The 13,141-nt window shown below is 50.3% G+C and overlaps 1 protein-coding gene across 1 annotated transcript in view; it reads left to right on the top strand.

Moving 5' to 3' along the window:
- The window catches only part of PPM1H (protein phosphatase, Mg2+/Mn2+ dependent 1H), a 226,381-nt gene that overhangs the window by 118,980 nt on the left and 94,260 nt on the right, over window positions 1-13,141 (top strand). The window contains exon 4 of the mRNA XM_036458585.2: window positions 3,826-3,938. Within this exon, the coding sequence (XP_036314478.1) occupies window positions 3,826-3,938 (113 nt within the window). The remainder of the gene's footprint in view (window positions 1-3,825; window positions 3,939-13,141) is intronic.

Here is a 13,141-nt window from a genome sequence, read left to right as displayed (position 1 = left end):
GTGGTGTAGGAAGAAAATTAATGTGCTATTTTAGCTTCTAGGGAGGAGAGAGGGAGGCAGTTATTTTTAGAATATGTTCCAGTTACACCCAGTTTTAGGAGAAATAGAGGAGTGTATTTTAATGTCAGTGATTCCTTCAGGGTGATGAAGTCTATGGAAACACAGCTTTCAAATTTTTGTCTCTGTGATTCCAAAGAGCAGACTTTTAGTTGGAGCGTGTGCGTATGTGTGTGTCTTACCACACAAATGGGGGTTTGGGTGGAAAGCATGAATATATCAGCAAAGTGTCTTGGATAAAATGTAACTAGACTTTAGTCCACTATTTATGTGAAAGTGCTGCCAAATTTAGCATTCCTTATGCTGGGGGAGCTAAGGAGGGAAAATAGTTGAAACACCGGAAAAGATGAAAGCAATTACTTAAATTAGGCGGGGGGGGGGGGGGGGGCATTGAATCACTATTAATGTAATAGCATGTGATAACAGGGCAAGCCAACAGGAGTGTTTCCCCAAAATTAAAGGCAAAAATGAACTCTGCCGTAGCAGAAAGTCTTACCGTTGCCCACTCTGCCTCGGTTTTTGAAGAAGGATTACGTAATTTTATAATTAGATTTTCTTGTGATGTAAACCAAGATACTGCGCATACAGTGCAGAATAGACCTGCCTGTCTGAGCCTCAGAGGACTCTGCCGTGGCCTCTGTGTACCAGAGCATCCCCCCACCCCACCCCTGTCCCCAGGATCACATCCCTGCTGTAAGTCTGCCAAGAACCATTCATACCCCAGTCCATGTACACAGCATGCAAGCAGGGGGTGGTCAGTGGGCGGGAAGGGGGGGTGTCATAAAAATTGCCTTTCATCCAGCCTTGAAGTATTTACACAAATATTGATTCTGGATGTGAAAGGATGGTTTCTGAGCTAGAGCTCAGAATATATAAAAAGCAGTAATAATTGGGTGTGGACTTCACATACCAATTTATATGATAATTTGATGAAATACATATCTATCATAATATCAACTTGATATTTATTTAAATGTGCAAAAATGAACAAATCCACCCACAAACGCCTTTGTGGGCAGGATTTTGGTTCTGTTTATGCATAGTTGGGAGGTTAAACAGACAGAACTTCTGCCAGCTGGATGCTCGCTTTCTCTCCTCTCTCACTTCTGTTTGACAGCCCTTCCTGGTGGCTGCCCAGGCCCCTCCTTCCCTCCTCCCTCCAGCCTTCCCTGTGAGGCTCCCAGAACATTCAGTCCTTCTGGTCATGGGACTTCACTAACCTTCACTACATGTGGGGTCCTGCTTACTTACCTGAGTGAGCCATTATTAGCCATTATTTTCCTCTGTGAATCGTGAGCACACTTCTCATGCTATAGCAGAGAGAAGATGGTGGGAGATCCTTTGGAAACCCAGGCATGTTTAATTGCATGACTTTATTTGCCCACTTACTAGACATCTCTTAAGCTCCCTCTAACCTGGCCCAGTGTAGGTGTTGAGAGGGTAGCAGTGCTCTCAGTCACGGAGTTCCGGGCTGTGGGAAGGATCTAGATGGCCTGCTGAGCCCCCCTCACACACCCTCTAATTTAATCCTCACAACAGGCCTTGAAGAAAGCTGACTGGTACAGTTTAAGTAAAGTCTTTGACGGTAGTCCTCATGCTTTGACCCTTGTGTAGTGTTGTGTGTTTTTTTTAAAAGGTCTCACATGTTTATTACTGACCCAGCCTACTAGTGCAGAAAAATGCCAACAGAGAGAAAAACCATTCTTCCGATAATTTCCCAATAAAAACACCCAGTTGCCCGACAGTAGTGACCTAGCTGTTCAGGGACGTGGTGAGCCGTGGGCATCCTGGGTGCAGCTGGGTGTGAGGGCCTCTCCCGGGCGACTCCTTACGGGCCCAGCCTGGTTCCTCTCGGGTGTCTCCTCTTGGAGTTGTGCCTGGTTGTATTACCGGCCTCCATCCAAATCGAACGGGGAATGGGCCGGTTCTGCCTTGTTTTCTTGGCCAGGAGCCTCTTGCTCCTGCAAGTCTTGCGAAAAGACAAGCAGAAGAGTCCACCACACGTGCCCCGACTGCCGAGCCTTGTGCAGCTTTGATGCTGTTGCTCACTCACTCCCTTGCTGGAGTTTCCCTGCACCTTCTGAACTGCCATGTGCCCCCCGCCCCAACACACACTCTTTCCCAGTCCCCTCCCCAACCCCCATGCTCCTCAGCCCTCCCACTGCCTTTCCCCTTTCCCAGTTCATTCCCAGTATGTTGGTTTCTCCCAGCTCCTGTACTTTTTTCCTCTTTACTTTTTAACCAAAACCCTGTTCCTGTTCTGTAGCTTCAACTCAGGCTCTTTTTTTGCTTCCTGTTTCCCATGGGTGTTTGTTTAGCTTCGTATCCCCCACGTGTGGCCCGCGGAGGAAAGCCATTGCTGGTAAATGCTGGGGTACTGAATTCTCTCTCCCTTTGCACAAGGAGCTGGCCAAAGCCACTGAGCCACCAGGAATCACTGAGGGGCCCTGGCCCTCGGTCTGCCGGGGGCACCCTCACCGTCAGCCCGGACACCATTTCTTTCTCTTCTCGACTTACCATCCAACCGCATGCTCCCTCCCTCTGCCCCACTAGCAGATTGCTGCCGGGCTATTTTAGCTAGCATCCAGTTTCTTTTCCTAACTAAACTCCTGTTTTCTGAGGTATCGGAGCCCTTGCTTCTGTCAATAGAATGTCACAAAGCTCTGTCTTGAGGATGATGCACATCTGTCAGTAGGCGTGTTGGTCCATTTTTAATTTTCTTGGGGACGCCTCCTTAGGCGGCAAGTAATAGCATAGGCTTTGGAGGAAGAGAATTGAATTGGGATCCAGACTCCAGCCAGGTCAATAGGGGCAGGTTACCCCATTTCTCCGCATCTGGACAGTGAGGTTACTGCTCTGGTCCTGAGGACGAGATGAGACTCTCTAGGTGAAGTGCTTCGCGCACTCGCTGACCTTGAGGATGAACGTCCACTGTTACTGTGCGCGCGCGTGTCACTGTTGTGGATCAGTGGGAAGAGGACGTCAGACCGGAGGACAGGAGCTTTTATATCTCTGATGAGGAAGACAGGAGGTTGACGCCTGTCTGCAGGGAACAGAGGACACTGTCCTTCACGTCACCTCTCTCTCCGAGCTGTAAAAGAAACCATTGATTGGAGACTTTGGGGTTAAAATCATTGACTGGGACCAAGTATTATACTTGGCCTCGTCAGCCTTTCTATCGTATTTTCCACATGGCAGCTCAGACAGCCCATACAAAACCTACATTTTCCGTAAGCTGTGTTATTAATTTACTACAGTTGGTTTTATTCTTCTCATGTTTGCCTGGTTGTGTCTGTTTGCCATCCCCTGCTTCCTGCTTCTGGCCCGCAGATGGTCTGGCCGGCCACGGTCTCATGCCTGTGTCCTCTCCAGAAATGCTCTTTAGGGGACCAAAAAGCAAGATGCTCTTCTCTCTCTCTCTCTCTCTCTCTCTCTCTCTCTTTATTTTTTTAAACATATTTTATTGATTTTTTACAGAGAGGAAGAGAGAGGGATAGAGAGTTAGAAACATCGATGAGAGAGAATCATCGATCAGCTGACTCTTGCACACCCCCTACCTGGGATGTTCCCACAACCAAGGTACATGCCCTTGATCAGAATCGAACCCGGGACCTTTCAGTCTGCAGGCTGACGCTCTGTCCACTGAGCCAAACCAGTTTCGGCTCCTCTTGTCTCTTTGAAGCACATCCAGACCCTGAGGGAGCGATGCGAGGAAAGGCTTTGACGCATTCCTGTGCAGTCCAACACTAACTTCGTTTTCTCCCCCAGGACCTGCAGATAGAACGAGAGAGGAGCTCCTATAACATATCTGGTGGCTGCACAGCCCTCATTGTCATCTGCCTCCTTGGGAAGCTGTATGTGGCAAATGCTGGGGACAGCAGGTAAGCAGACTAAACTCCGGTTCTTACTCATGTCTGTTGCCTTTTGGTAATTTTTATCTTTGAGGAAAAAAAATGATGAGAAAAGAGATAATTCCACTTGGAATTAGGTATTGATAAAGAGAAGTCTTCTCCATCTGAATACAAATGCATTTAAGAAGAATCATCAGGCTGGTACTGAAATGTAAACGCATCTTGTCCATAATAGCAGTTCACATATATACCTTAATGTAAACCGGTAGTATCCACACGGATTTTGACTTCATAACCTGGTTTTTAATAAAAGCTTAGCAGAGGTATCATATATGAGAGTGACAAGGAGGAAGGAAAGGAATTGAGTGAAATGGGTGTTTGGAGGGGACACGGGAGGACTCCCCAGCTGGTTCCACTGCTCAGTGACTGTCCCCTCCCAGAAGCCCATTAGTTTTTCCTTTTATGTGCATGCCCTTAGTGGCTGCCTTCTCCTCTCTTTCAGGTTCTACTGAAAGTCCAGGGGGTTATGGTTAACGATTATCTATCCAGCATTATGAGGAGTGAGATCAACTTGTGTTTCACTTTTATTTTAAACTAGAGGCCTTGTGCACGGATTTGTGCACTGTTGGGATCCCTTGGGTTGGGCCTGCAGACATCTCCAGAGGGGTCCCAGACTGCAAGAGGGCACAGGCCAGGCTGAGGGACCCCACCAGTGTACGATTGGGGCCAGGGCGGGACTGCAGGAGGGCTCCAGGGTGTGTCCAGCCCATCTCACCCCAGCTGCAAGCTAACCTACCCATCAGAGCGTCTGCCCCCTGGTGGTCAGTGCTCATCATAACTACCGGCTGAACAGTTTAATAAAGTTGACTGGTCGTTTAGGCTTTTATTTATAGATAACTGATGTGTCTACACGTTAGGTGTGGATAATTTTTAAGTTATAGACTGTGAAAAGTGTTCTAATATTTATTGCATAATACTCTGCCCATTTAGTAACAAGGGGTGTTGGCCTCATAGCAGGGCTTTTGCTAAGGACTGACTCTTTATTCTGAAAGGAGTCAAAGTGCTGGACTCCAACCACATTGTCCTCAGAGGAGCGACTTCCTACACAGGCCAAGACCTTAGGATGCTCCCATTCCTGTCCCTCCCTCTCCTACCTGTGTGCTCTGCCCCTGCTTGAGACATTTTCCCCCTCGCCTTCCTCCACCCCTCCCCTGTCTCCATCAGGTTGTGGCTGCTGCTCTGTGGCCTAGAAGACCAGCTCCCTCAGGCAACCAGGAAATTCTCCTTAACTTTACAGTCATACGTTGCTTCACAACAGGAAGATATTCTGAGAGATGTGTTGTTGGGTGACTTCGTGTTGTGTGAACATCTCAGAGTGCACCAGCACACACCTGGATGGTATAGCCTGCTGCACACAAGGCTGTAGCAGGCGTCTTCAAACTACAGCCCGCGGGCCACATGCGGCCCGCAGAGGAGTCTGATCCGGCCCGCCAGGTTTTTTGGGCAGTGAGCGCAGCCGAGGTGTTACAGTAGGAATTAGTAGTTCATAAAGTCCGGCCCTCCAGCTCTCTGAGGGACCGTGATCTGGCCCCCACTTTAAAAAGTTTGAGGACCCCTGCATACAGTATGAGCGTATAGACCACCGCACACCTGTGTTCGGTCGGTCATTGACCGAAATGAAATGCCGTCGTGTGACTCCTGATGGTACTTCCCACTTACAATGCAGATGGAGTCTGAGGGAGCCTCCATTCCCCCAGGTAGAGCATCCGTTCCCAGTTTTGCTGCTGAAGATCGTGGAGGCCAAAGGAGAGGGAACTGCCAGGGCAGCAGTATTTAGGGTTGGAAGCCGGTGTTTTTGAAGGTGTGTTTGTGTTTAAAGCGTATGTGGATTTCCGCTCTACTGTGTAAGGTATCTCAGCTTCAACATAAAGTTTTGTACACGCTGCCATGTTTATGCCACGGTCTCCATTCCCTGGTGTCGCTTCAGGGTCCAGGCAAAAGAGAGACTCCAGTTTAGAGGCAGGGCCCATGGTATGGAGACGTGAAAGGGAGACAGCCAGGAGCGGGGAGGCCCAAGAAGGCATTTATCTCCCTCCCCCAACCCCCTTCCCGCCGGGCCTGCAGGGTCCAGGGAGCAAATGCTCCCGCAGAGCCAGGGGGCTGGGGCCACAGGCGAGGGCCCTGGGCAGGGGCTGTAGGAGAGAATGGGAAGAAGTACTCTGCTGTCTCTCTCCCCATCCCCATCCCTTGCCAGGCTTCCCATTGGATGAGCACAGGTGACAAGGGGCCCAGGAATGCAGGTCACAGAGGCCAGTGAGCCGGGGCACAGGCCCAGGCAGAGACTGTGTCCCCGGGGTGGGGGCGGCCGAGGATAACCAGCACTCCCGCCGCTCCTTTTCCCTTAAAGACAGGAACTCTCCGTCTCAGGGGCCGGTAAGACACACACTGAGGACCCAGCTTCTGGGCCTCTTGTTCTGTCCGGATCTTGAGCTTTTGGGGAGGCAGGTGAGCAGATAAGAGGTGATGCCCTCCTGTTCTTAGTAGCGCTGAATCGGTGGTTCACATGCACCTTCTGTCATACGTCGGGTGCCGTGGCCTTTGACATGAGTTTGCTTTCCCAGCCCTTTCAGGGACTGAGGTGGTGCAGGGCCCTGCTTCCTGGGGAGAGGCCCACCCCTCATCCCGGATGGCCCCAGTCCCAGAAGGGCACTCAACTCCGCCACAGAATATCCTTATGTTTGGTTATTCTTTTTAGAGACACCGCCTCTCCTTAACACCTTTTTCTCCTTTTGGAACGTGATTTTCTTCAAAGCTCTAAGCTCTTTAATTGAGCCCCCCCCCCAGCCAGGCCTCTGATCCTCGACCCCAGTCCAGCACCTGCCAATCCTGAGCATTCATCTTCTGCACTCTTGCCTTTATTAAAAAATATATTTTATTAAATTTTACAGAGAGTAAGGGAGAAGGATAGAGTGTTAGAAACATTGATGAGAGAGAAACATTGATCAGCTGCCTCCTGTAAACCTTCTACTGGGTATGTGCCCACAACCAAGATACATGCCCTTGACTGGAATCGAACCCGGGACCTTTCAGTCCGCAGGCTGACACTCTATCCACTGAGCCAAACCAGTTAGGGTCTCTTGTCATTTTTTATTTATTGTTTTTATTTTTTAATACATTTTATTGATTTTCTTTTGCCCCCCTCCCTCCTATACATATCCTCTCTCCCCACAGTTTTATGTTTATTGGTTGTACTTATATGCATGTATACAAGTCCTTCATTTTTTAAACAAGTGTCAGTTTCTAAATCAGATCTTGACTCCCTCATCTATAGGAAAAGGTGGTAGGCATTGTACTAAATCTCTAAAATTCCTGGCATTCTCATGATTATCCTATGAGAAGTGACATTTTGGGACAGTAAAGTGGTCTCTCAAGGTGGTTCTTTGGGTTATTTTAACTTCCTTAGAGTCACTTTTTGAAGTTTTAGTAAATGAGGCTCCCGTGTTCCAAAGGGTCTGCAAAAGCATTCTCTTTTACATGTTACTTCCAGTGATTGTATCCTTATTAAAGCTGTAAAGCACCCAAAGGAAAAATCACCCTGTGGCAAAACAGCATCTCCAAAACCTAATGAGCTTAATTATATTGATCGTCTCCTGGCCCCAGTGTCCGGATATGAATTTGGGGTTTTATGGCTGGTCGGTTGGGTTTGCTGTCCTGCGGGAGCCTCGGAGAACTGTGAGCTGGCCTTTGTATGCGCCACCCAAAGGGTAACTCAGAGGACACTTACTCATTAGGGCGCTATTTTCAGCTCTTGTATGAACAATAGATATTTCATAGCCTCTTATATGGAATCATTGTCCAGTTTACATGCCAATACTACGTTGGAAGTATTTGAGTTTACAAAGATATTCAATTAATCCCAAGAAACAGCAGTCTCATAGCTTTGGGCCCATGTAAACGTAGGTCCGTTGTCACTAGTGGATAAATAACCCTGAATTGCAAACAAATGAGTAGAGCTGACAGAAGATTCTGCACCAGGGCTCTCATGAAGGAAGCGCTGGTTTTTGTTCTTGATTGCCAGGTCCTGCCTGCTGCGTGTTTGCTGTAAGTCCTGACAGCTTTGAGAGGGAAAGCAAACCTTTGTCCTAGGCCCGCTACCCCGTGATGACGCACTCAGGAAAAGAGCTGTGTGCACTGGTTTGATTCGGAAGGTACATGTGGTCGGGAGCTGTTTTCTAAGCCACTTAGCTGTGGCTCATCTGCTGAACCAGCAGGTGCATTCGTGCTGGGGCTTGTGTTCAGGCGAAGCCTGGCGATGTTTGTGGTCACTGGTGCTCGCCTCAGCGACCACCCTGGGGTAAGATGGCCCACAGCGGTGCCTGGGGACTGGTCCGCAGCCTGGGATGGACTTCTCCTTCTCCCCACAGCTAAGATAACCAGCCTGAGGCGCATGCCCTAACTACTTTGTGCACACCAATCACTTCATTTCTTCCCAGGCAGAGGCAGCCAACTCTGCACCTCGGGGACCCTGAGGACCCAGCAAAGAACCAGATGGTGGGCAGGTTTCCACTTCCAGCACAAAGGAACTGGTGGGATGCAAATGTCAGGCAAAGCAGTATGCAAACGATCACCCATTGTGTTCCAGTCATCCCCTCTTGGGGCTCCGGTGATTCTTCCTTCTTCCATTTAAGAAGATGCGTTGACTCCATTTTACACAACAATTCAATCGTGTTTCCAGAGCCATGGCACTGAGGCGGCAAAGTCGTTAGGCCTTATTCCAACCAGTGTCTCAAGGTGTAGCAACTGGGACTAGGGGAACTCAGCCACATTCAAGAAGCCATCTAATATTTGTTAAGCTCAGGGTCTTGCCCTTGCCAGATTCATAGTAACAGCAGGAATAAGACATCTATTCGATAATAGGTGTTGGGCTCATGGTAAGAACTGTAACAGAATCATGTTTAATTCTCCCAGCAAATGGAGTGAGAAGCAGGCAGCGTTAATATTCGATGCAGATTGCGGCTTGAAAGATGAGACAGAGGGCCTGAGACCAGGACACAGGCTGTCTTAGGGGAGAAGACCCCTGCCGGGCCACCTTCCAGAGGGAGAAAGAACACACCTGAAGGCACCTTTTGAGGGGAGGAAAGGGAAGGGGTGGGGCTTAGGGCACTCGGCACACACTGATTGGTGGTTTCATATAAGGCACATGATTAGGGACTTAGGAATGGGGGGGGAGGGGGGCTTAGGGTATTTGGCAGGTGCTGATGGGTGGTTCAATGTACAGTCCACATAAGGTGCCCGGTGAGGTGCTCAGGAATATCCCGTGCTGCAGGTGGAGTTTACGTCAGTCTCCGGCCATCAGTTGAGAATAGAGAGGATCTGTCACTGCTCACCGAGGTAAAGTGTTTGCCCATGTCCCACGGCTACGAAGGAGCAGCGCTACCATCCCGCCTGGGGCTGGACATCAGCGCGCCCCTTCTCAGCGCCCCAAGTTCTCAGTCAGCGCCCGAGCCGTGGAGTTCCCATCCATGCCAAGACACAGGGTCTTCCTCTTTTGTTTTTCACATTCGAACATCTCTAAAACCAGGTTTGTAGTGAGCATGTTCCTTCCTGTTTGTGTAAAATGATGGCATACCATATGCCCCGTGGCTGTGATTTCCCTGAAAGTGGCCTATGCAGTGCCGTGAGCGGATGGCTGCACTGGAAACTGTCTTAAGCTTTGAGTGGCCCAGTTTTTTCCTGACACAGGAAATCATATTTCCCCAAAGGGAGGGCTGCCAACCCCATCCAAAGGTCCCCACGCTGGATGGGACCGTTTTAAATGGTGTGTTTCCATGTAGGGGGTAACCCGTATAAATTAACATAAGAAGCTTTTTTTGGCGGAAACTGGTTTGGCTCAGTGGATAGAGCGTCGGCCTGAGGACTGAAGGGTCCCAAGGTCGATTCTGGTCAAGGGCATGTGCCTTGGTTGTGGGCACATCCCCAATAGGGGGTGTGCAAGAGGCAGCTGATCGATGATTCTCTCTCATCGATGTTTCTCTCTATCCCTCTCTCTTCCTCTCTGTAAAAAATCAATAAAATATATAATTTTGGGGGGGCTCTTACATAAGCATTCTCTGGCGCTTGTAGACGGCTATCCTTTACATGATTCCTGGCACAAACCCAGGTCCCCATTTTGTCGTGTTTACAAGTTCTTCGGCCATAAGCATCTTGACTTTTTTCAAAATGCGCCCCAGGCTCTGGGGGTGCGGGGCCCTCTTCACAGTCCGGAAGGCCCTCCCAGGGAAAGGGCGGGGAGGTCGAATGTGTTCTCGCAGCAGCTCCCCATCCAGGAGCGGACAAGCATCCACCGAGGGTCCTTCCGACAGAGCCCCGAGGCCAGCCAGCGTGGGCTTCATCCATTCCTCTTTCCCTCGTTCTCAATGTCCCAGCATTAAGTTACAGCTCCCTGTTCCTTCAGAGCTGAATTCCTCTGGCAAGTCCACACGTTCCCGCGGAGAGGAGCGAGGTGTCGAATGTGACTTAGGTTTCTAGACTCAGAACCCGTTAAACCTCGGCGCCGTCCTCTCTTTCGGGTTCCTCCCCTCTCCCAGTGGGTAAGAGGATGAAACGCCATGTAACTGCCTCACACCCGTGTGAGTGTGAAGAGCGTTGAGTTCCTTCTGGTGGGCATGGGCGGGAATGGCCAGGACAGAGCCTTCCTGAAGTGCTGGCTGCTCACAAGTGGTTCGTGGCTCCACACCTGCCAGGGCGCTGCTGCCTGGACAGGAGCCTTGCCCCGGGCTTGAAAATACAATTGATCTTCTGGGAACGACAGTGCGTTCAGCACCCCTCTCACTTCGTTTGACAAGAATCTGAGAGCGAGCATGGAGAGGAACCGAAGTTAGCCCCCATTCTCTGCCAGGAGGGTTGAATCTCTGTTTCTGCCCTTTTTCTGCATGGCTCCCATCTTTTCAGCATGTATTTACATTATCCCTTAGCCACACCCACACCTGCAGAGGGGTTAGAAGAGAGAAAATTACCACCCATTGGTCACTAATTGAGACCATGCCCCAGTGCAAAAGTCTTTGCTTTTTTCCTATCCAGCCGCTCGCTGTCTGCGTGGAGGGCACCCAAGAGGCCCTTTCCCTCAGAACTGCCTCCCTGTCCTCACCCTGGGTGGTGGTTTTGTTTTTGTTTTTGTTTTCCAAATCTTTCCCTGATACCCTTTGCCCTGAATCAGTGGTTGTAAGTGTTGTCCCCAAACCAGTATCAGTAGCAACTGGGAACTTATAGAAAAGTAAGTTCTAGGCCTCTGCCCTAGAGCCGCTCAGTCAGACCCCCAGGGGCCAGGGCTGGCGATCTCTTAGCAAGCCCTCCTGGTGCTGACGGAAGGAAGAATGGCTGCTCTCAGGTCTACCCCCGGCATCTGAGAGGGCCCGCACGGAGCCGTGTGGCCTCAGGGTTTAGGAGTTGCAGCTGTTCCTGGCCCGAGGCTAGAGTGGTTCACCCTGGAGGCTGTCAGGCACCCCCCAGTCCCCGCAGGCAGGGCAGCCTCGGGGGCAGCGTTTCCCCTAAAGCCGCTGACACTGCTCCCTGAGGTCAGGCCGCCTGCACCTGCCAGCGGGCTGCGATGCCTTTCCGCCAGCTCCGTCCTCTGGAACACAGTCCTTGTCCTCAAAACATGGTACGGATGTTTCCTGCATGACCCACTCCTTAGCTCAGACTCCCATGGACGGCTGGGAAGTCTGAAGCACCCAGCCCAGCCCATGCCCCGTGAGGATTGCCTTGCTGGAAACGGGGCAGGCGTGACTCTGTGAGGGCCTTGGTCTCCCATGGCTGGGCCCCTGACACAGTGGGGTTTTGGCTGTGGTTCCCCATCCCAACCAAGTTGCGCTTCTAACAACTTCCTTTTATTCCTAGAGGCTGAGGGACGGGGCTGGGGAGGCTCATGGAATGGTTGCCCCTATGAATGTGGGCACGGGGTAACTGGTCAGGAGGGTGACCTTGGTGACCGAGATCAGGTGAAACAGTGAGTACGTGTGTGTTGGAGGGAGGGGTCTTTCTAGCAGGGAACACCACAGCTTAGTCTTTGGGGCTCTCTTGGCCACACCAAGATTTTCAGGTCCCGATCCTCTGATTTGCCCTCGATGTGAAACCAAGTAAGGCGAATGAACAGGATTGAAAACTTTTACCCTTTGTGACAGCAGAGGCGGACCTGGAGAGCATTATGCTCTCAATGGTTGGCAAACTCATTAGTCAACAGAGCCAAATATCAACAGTACAAGGCTTGAAATTTCTTTTGAGAGCTAAATTTTTTAAACTTAAAGTGCTTCTAGCACCTCTTCTTCAAAATAGACTCGCTGAGGCCGTGGTATTTTGTGGAAGAGCCACACTCAAGGGGCCAAAGAGCCGCATGTTTGCCGACCACTGTGCTAAGTGAAATAAGCCAGTCGGAGAAAGACAAACACCATATGATTTTACTCCCAGGCGGACTCTAATGAACTAACAAACAATAGAGACAGTCTCATAGACAGAGAGCAGGCTGTTGGGTCGGGGGAAGTTGGAGAGCTGGGGTTTGTGGAGGGATCGAACAAACAAGAGAGAGAGAGAGAGAAAACAGGGGTCTTTAGTGCCTGGGAGGGTGGGCTGAACTCAATCAGGAGAAGCTAACCATAGTCAAGGTGAAGTGTAATATCCTCTGAAAAGGAAAACGACAAAAATAAACACTATCAGGATAGGGGAGACTCAACTTCTCAATGGCTTCCATTTTTAAAAGCTGTAAGTCAGGCGTCTTCAAACTACGGCCCTCGGGCCACATGCGGCCCGCAGAGGAGTCTGACCCGGCCCGCCAGGTTTTTTGGGCAGTGAGCGCAGCCGAGGTGTTACAGTAGGAATTAGTAGTTCATATAGTCCGGCCCTCCAGCTCTCTGAGGGACCGTGATCTGGCCCCCACTTTAAAAAGTTTGAGGACCCCTGCGAGTGGACAGTCACGTCCGTCTGACCGGTGATGTGATACAGACCCCAGACCCACTGTCATCCTAGGCTTCCGCCTTTGAAGATGAGGCCAGTAACAGCTAAGGTTTTCGACCCGGCTTCCTTTGTCTCAAGTGCCGTTATGTCTGGGGCTGTATGTGAATAACCTAATTAATCTTCACACCGACCCTTCCGGGGAAGTACCGTCATTAATCTGATTTTACACTCGAAGTCCCTCTCCGGGCAGCACATCCCAGCATGCGTGTGAATGGGCGGGGGCCTCC

This window comes from Pipistrellus kuhlii, unplaced genomic scaffold (genome assembly GCF_014108245.1).
Source record: "Pipistrellus kuhlii isolate mPipKuh1 unplaced genomic scaffold, mPipKuh1.p scaffold_m20_p_3, whole genome shotgun sequence".
In the NCBI taxonomy this organism is placed as follows: domain Eukaryota; kingdom Metazoa; phylum Chordata; class Mammalia; order Chiroptera; family Vespertilionidae; genus Pipistrellus; species Pipistrellus kuhlii.
This window is presented reverse-complemented; position numbering and strand designations above follow the sequence as displayed.